This window comes from Cyclopterus lumpus, chromosome 10, assembly GCF_009769545.1.
Source record: "Cyclopterus lumpus isolate fCycLum1 chromosome 10, fCycLum1.pri, whole genome shotgun sequence".
In the NCBI taxonomy this organism is placed as follows: domain Eukaryota; kingdom Metazoa; phylum Chordata; class Actinopteri; order Perciformes; family Cyclopteridae; genus Cyclopterus; species Cyclopterus lumpus.
This window is the reverse complement of record NC_046975.1, coordinates 14,035,322-14,042,186: the sequence shown is the minus strand read 5'-3', so window position 1 is coordinate 14,042,186 and position 6,865 is coordinate 14,035,322. Positions and strand designations below refer to the sequence as shown.

General features: G+C 39.7%; 1 protein-coding gene across 1 annotated transcript in view; it reads right to left on the bottom strand.

The window, feature by feature from the left end:
* The window catches only part of ahnak (AHNAK nucleoprotein), a 34,476-nt gene that overhangs the window by 21,860 nt on the left and 5,751 nt on the right, over positions 1 to 6,865 (bottom strand). Inside the window, exons 2-5 of the mRNA XM_034543025.1 lie at positions 5,279 to 5,335; positions 636 to 693; positions 333 to 486; positions 2 to 225 (exon numbers count right to left, since the gene is read on the bottom strand). Coding sequence (XP_034398916.1) covers positions 2 to 225; positions 333 to 486 — 378 coding nt within the window. The 5' untranslated portion in view covers positions 636 to 693; positions 5,279 to 5,335. The remainder of the gene's footprint in view (position 1; positions 226 to 332; positions 487 to 635; positions 694 to 5,278; positions 5,336 to 6,865) is intronic.

The window sequence follows — 6,865 nt, the reverse complement described above, 5'->3', positions numbered from 1 at the left end:
CGAGGATGATGTCTGGACTGGAACTTCCTAACCTGGTCTTCCCTTCCCATGTGAGGGTGCCGATTGGCGAACGACACGGTGTGCTCAAGGGCGAGCAGTAAGGGGATTTGTCTTTGTTTTGTAGTTTCAGTCCAACCTTGTGGCGGTTCAATGTCTTCAGTAAGTCAGCTGTTTCTTCTGAGCTCATGTTATCAAAGTATACAGTAGCACCCACAATCTGGTCACCTATGAATTTTGTAGAGACAGGGCAAAAAATTATGAGAATACAAGTCGTGAGACATACATTACTTCGTACTTGATGATTTGAGAAAAAAATATTGTTTATTTCCTACCTTCGTATACTTGTCCAGACCGTGCTGCAGGTGACTCTCCTTTCACCTCCTTGACAAAGATCTCTCCTCCACTCTGTTCAATGGTCAAGCCAGTTTTGTCTGGGCCCTCCCAATCATCAAAGAGCACCTCTCTGGTGTCCTCTTCTTCAGCCATCTGCAAACATAACCATACAAATAATGTGTTTGAGAGAAACAACATTTGTCCGGAACTTACAGTATATGCATTGTGTACAGTGTAGTTTCACCAAGGTATACTTGATATATAGACAGTACAAAAGAGTTATTATGACTTTTGTAAAATACCTTGTATTTCTTTACTCGATTTAAGCCCTGGTGTGTTGGAAACTCTATCTTGATTTTCCTGCACACAAAAAAAAGAATAAGACATTAAGACAAACTAAGACATTAAGACAAAGCCTAATCCTAAATGTAACATCTAGGTTTGGCATGTAGGACCAAATGGTGAACACTAGATGGTGTTAAAAACCCTTCAGAAAACATAGGCTCTGCCCCCTCCCTCTCTCCTGTGCATTCTGTGTTTTGCAAATTTGGTTGGAGTCAGACCACACCCTGCCCTGAGGAAAGCAGCCCAATCCTGCGCCTACACCCTTGCTCTAATGTCAATAGAGAGAACAATGATGGTTAAAGCTGCCTTGTGTTATGAAAACACACACAGAGGTACAACGATGCACAGTAACACATACACCAGTATGTTGGTGCATGTCTTCTCTTTAACACACACGCATATCCACAAACAGTAGTTTAATGCTAAATATGTTACACATTTCCAAATGCTCTCACACACACAATGCACAGCAAACTTCTTATTCCGTTCAGTAATGACAGATGCATATCAGTTTTAATCTAGGTTGATCATATGGTACTTGCATTCATGACTACCACTGCATCACGAAATCACCTTTAACTCAGCGATACAAAAGCACAGAATATTAATGATTGGGTGTGGTCAGTCAACTTTACTAGATATTGCTGGTTTTAATACAGAACCCTTTCAACAAGGTAACAATTCACCATATATCTATCAGGTCATATCAAGCCAACTTACAGGCATGTTTAGCTTTTTTAGCTCTCTATCTTTATGTGTGCTGTATAAAACTAATTTGCAACCATCACAAAGATAATACGTTTTTTTTTTTTTTTCATCAGTCTCATCCCGGCCTCCTCAAACATGGATCGACATAGCATTGTTCATACTACCAAACTCTCCACAACCCACACTTTTAATTACACAAAGCTGTATGGAGCATAGTGTCGCTACGGTTTGAGGTGTTTTTACATTGCATTAATTTGGTTAAAACTTATGTGCAAAGTGATATATTTTTCCCACTGATCACATATTTTTTTTGTAAATAGTCTCTATGAAAAAGGCAAGGTTGTTCCGTGGGCTTTGTTTTCATCAAATGACCTGATTATACTAACAGCAGCCAGTCAATAATTGACAGTACTGAAAGGACGTTTCTTGCTTAATGATATTACAATCATGACAAAGCTGTATTACCACTGTCATTTTAATGAGAGAATAATTCTGCTGCTGCCTGGTGCAGCTTACCACATAAACTGTGCAGCCTTTAAGTAAGTTTCAGCAAATTGTCTATTTGCCTGTAATTAGCCGAAATAATTGGCAAAACCCTATCCACAGGATTAGCACAAGACATAGTTTGAGTCAGTGCTGACTGGTTGCATGTGTTTTTATGGGGAGGACTTGGCAACGTGATACCAACTTGGAAACGGACTCTAGAAGCTCTTTACTAGTTTTATCACTCTGCACCTACTTATTCAGGGCATTGCGAAATACAACTTCTGGGTGGCCAGCACACACAATGCATGTAGGGTATCAATTATGCATTTTTTACTTTGTATACACGTGTCATCCTTTGTTTGTGTGATCTATTTCACTTGGTGGGTCTTGGCTCTATCTTTAACCTGAGATAAGCAGATCCTCCTCCAAGAACATTATTTAAGGTTGGATTGCTGATATAATACATAGTAAACTGTGGGTGATCATTTAATTCACATATACATGTGAATAAAACAAGGTAAGACATGTAAACTCATAAGAAACTGCCACAACAGCTGGATTTACATTTTAGGATAATATCAACTTTCTCTTTTTTAGTTAAACTGAGAAAATGTGTCTTTCAAATGTCAATCTTAGAAATAACTAAGAAAAAAACACACTTATACATTTTCCATACAATTTTGCACCACAGTAAATAACATGATTACACCAGTAAGCCTCCATTCCCATTCACTGAAGCTGCCACACTGCTCTGTAAGATAACAAGCTGCTGGGAACAAGAGGAACCTGAGGCAAAGATAAAGAACAACTGTTTCAAAAGGGACGATATTAAGTATTACTCGGTCCAATGGCCATCTGGCTCTCTTGTCACACTGCCAGTATATAGCATTTTAAACAAATGAGAAGGTAAAAGATAACGCCACTGATGTTTTGTCTAGTTCACCGGGACCGAGACCAGTTTGTCTCCTGACGTAATTGTATCCCAACTATTAACACATAAGAATTCTTTGAAAGTTATGGTGTGTCAGAAAGCACTAATAAACAAACAGTTTGGAATGCCAAGTTGTTTGCAACTGGTCTCCCTAGTTGGCTGTACCCTGTCCAAGGGCACGCAACAAGCAATACACCAATGTACACGCAGGTCAATAAATAGACTGGTCCTGCGTGATTGGGAATACTGGAAAATGCATGCAATGCTTTGGTGTAATACTAAGTACACTCCTCTAAAATAGCCTTTTGCACACTTCAGGACTGAATAACAAGAGCCAGGGCCACGGAGAGTGATATACGATAAGTTAGGAATGGTGTTTATGCCAAATATGACGGCAACCACTCGCAGGCATTTACAACCTGATCTTATCCCCCGTCCCTCTGTCTCATTGTCTCTGTCAGTGTAACTTGATTTATGATAGTAACAAAAAACATATCAAGACCCCAAGCATTACAGTATGCATAACATTATATGCATCAAACACAGCTGAAATGTGTATGGAATGAGGCAGTTTGCAGTTCCACAAACCCAGCTTACCCCAATTAACACATGAAGATCAAATTCCGTTTAGGTCGACTGACACTGCCAGTTATAGTATCTTAACCAGGCCGACAGCATTTGAACTGAACCAAAAGAATTTGTGTTTTCCCCATGGTCACAATGCAGCTCATTTTACATACTCGCCTCCTCTCTTCATTCAGTCAATGAAAACAGACGAGAATAGCTGACAAACTTTTCACACTGATCTCGGTTTCTCTCACTTTCTTTTCCTTCATATGCTTCTCAGGACTTGTTGACATTACATCAAACTGTATAGCTTCAGTTCAGTTGGGGACAATGGGATTGAAGTATTTTCACTCTCAGACGAGGTACATATTATTGTTGGTTTCTTGGAAAAATAAAATCAAGGGGAGAGAAAACTATTTTACTTATTTAACTTAATCTTACACTCACAGGTTTAAGCTCAGGACACAACCCTCTTACTTTCTCTATTTGAATACATAATGACCTTCCATATTTAAAGTTATTTTTCTTTTTCCCACATTGTACAACATCATCGAGAGTGAACTATTTGAGCTGTCCTTGTTACTCTAGCTTTGGACATATTTCAGGCAGCAAGCAGAGGAGGAGCTGAGGCTCGCTGCAATATAGGGAAGGGAGGAACTGTGAGAGAGGGAGATGGTGAGAAGAGGAAATGGTACAAAAAAAAAGAAAGTTAGCGAGATAGTAAGCGAGAAAGGAAGAGTAATGGTTGTGAAACCTGCTCTTTGAAATGTAAACATACATGTAACAGTAAGAGGTTGGAGGAAACCCGAGTAGGTTTGAAAATGTGGGGCTATCCCTGAAGGCTTCACTCTGTCTTCATTCTCTATGAGTCTCAAGTATAATAATCCCTCTATAAAGACAAGCTTAAAATATGCCCTTGCATAGCATAACCTCTTTGGAAAATAGAGCACAGAGAAACAATTAACTTGACAAAGCTCATATGATTAGATTAATAAGTGTGCTGTAAACAGATGCTAAATAAGTAAAACTCTGTTCTTGAGATCACAAGACATGTTTTGGCTGTGCCTCAAAGCAATCAGGCAACAAGAGAATCAGCCGGTCCTCTATTCTTTCTTTTTTCATTCGCTGACATGCCTGATATGGATGTTCCTGATGTCACATGTCCTAGGATTTGATTAGTGATGTCATCAAATGCATATTTGTAGATCAAACATAATTTGATGTTAGCAAGAAGCATTGAAGGAAACCATGGAGGCACGAGGGGGAAAAAAACAGATGAACTTGTTTATCTATCATGTTTTATTATGGCCTGGTATGTGTGTTGAGCAAGGAGGGATGTGAAGACAACCAGACGTACAAAATCTTCTGTTAACTAGAGTACAACCACAGAGCTTTTCTGGATATGCCTCTCTTATATAGCCTGCCATTGGAATGCATACGTGTTGGGTTTGGTATAGCTTTTGATGCTATTCTTCCACTCTTCAGGAATAAATTGTCCACAGCTGTCAACTTCAAAAAGTTAAAACAGTATGGGCTTGGCAGGCCTTTGATTTGTTTCTTAAGAAGGGTAAAGGGTTTCGAGCAGAACAGGTGGTGTCTGGGGGAGGAAGGAGGGCCGCAAAGAGGAGGCACCAGGAGCAGAAGCAGCCAAGTGTCAGGTTTCCACAAGGCAGGTCTTTCACAGCTGAATGGTGGTGGAATGACCTTCCAGGTTCAAAGGAGGCTTTGCAACAAGCATTCCATCAGAGGTTCAGCGTTTGGCCGAATAATAGAACACTGTTCTAAGGTGACACTGACTAGATGGCCTTGATTGGAGTAATGGGGGATAAGAAAGATGTTTTCCTTCAGTTACTTAACCAATAATAGATGTGTTGTGTGGAACTCTTGCATTATGTTATTATGTCTTACCTTGGATTGCTCAAGCAAGGCCAAGGCCTTCAGTCTGATGCTGTGGTTTCTTGGCTTCTGTTGGCAGAGGAACAAAAACAACATTGAGATTTACACAACATGAACAATAAGTCAATATGTTTTACCGTTATCATGGGTGATACAAAAGAAGCCTACCTTAAATGTATCATGCATAACAACACTCAACATTTCAGATGCATGTTTGACAGATATTCATATCACAGTGTTGCTTTAAGAAGTGTATCCCAACATGACACATAAAGCCAAATACATCCAGGATTCACTCGTGGCTTTTTAGTGTACGCTCAATGGTCCTTCCCATAACCAATCCGAGCCTTCAGAGAGTACTGACCCTGGCAGGTAATTATGCAAAAGATTCCCTTTTAGAAAATATATCCAGCCCTCATTTCTACAGATGAGAAGATAAACACAAAATATATCCAGGATTCAGTTCAGTTTGATGGAATATTTGGAGTGTTTGAGAGTTAAAAAGTAGCAAATCCACTTTTTATAATAATAAGGAGTATACAACTACAGAAATGGGCAGCTACAAAAGCCAATATGTCAATTAAAATGTTGCAACTATATTCATGATTTTTAAGTGTCATTCTGCAATCTTACTTTTACCCGCTGTAACTAGCCCGAAATCTTTCCAGACTCATAAGGATTATTGCGACAACCCGTCGGCATATTGGGAAACAAAGCCTTCTCTTTGTCAGTCTCAGTACAAACAGAACCAGACTTCATGTGTGTAGAGACAGGCATGTACCAGTGGGAACATGTCCCTCAGAAAAATTCTTCCGAGACAGGCTCTCTAACCCCATCATTAAGCTCCGCCTCCCCAGACCCCCATGTTCAAATAAAATTGCTCATTACGCTAGGAAATGTATGCCAAATGACTGTGTTTGTAAGACTCTGAACCCCTTTCTAAACAGTCTCATATGCAACACCGATTCTATGGAGAGATAGAAAGCAAACATGCTCTTTAAACCAAGCAACATTAGTGCAAAGCTTGTAAAACGCTTCAAAGCTTTGCCTAAGAATGGGTTGTTGATTACCTTTTTGAACGGGCCTTATACTGAAATAGATGGGACATAGCTGAGATAAATGCCAGCCAGTTTGTGGCTGTCATTATGTTTGCGTAGGGACATTTGCGCCACAGCAGCTGTGTACACTCTCTAGCCCATATTCCTGTTACAGAGACGTAGTAATCAGACTGCCATGCGAAGTTGTTCAGATAAAGGGCTGACTAAATAACAAAGTCCGATTTTTGTCAAGAATCTGTTAAATTACTGAAGGTAATGTGAGATATAATGAACTAGATGCCCAAAACTAAATTAAATAAAGGGTATTTGAGATCTCTGACTGTGAAAGAGGTGCTTATGACTCGTTTTTGAGAGATTTGTTGATGGATGTGATTTTTGTGATGACTTCCAGATACATGAGTCAAAAGATAAGAAACACCTTCTGTTCTCAATACCTTGGTGAGGCCCCACATAAACACACATGCATGCATGCATGCACAGTAAGGTGAAGTGTGGTCACCTACAGTGGTGAATGCCAATAAAAACACATGCCATGTTGAAG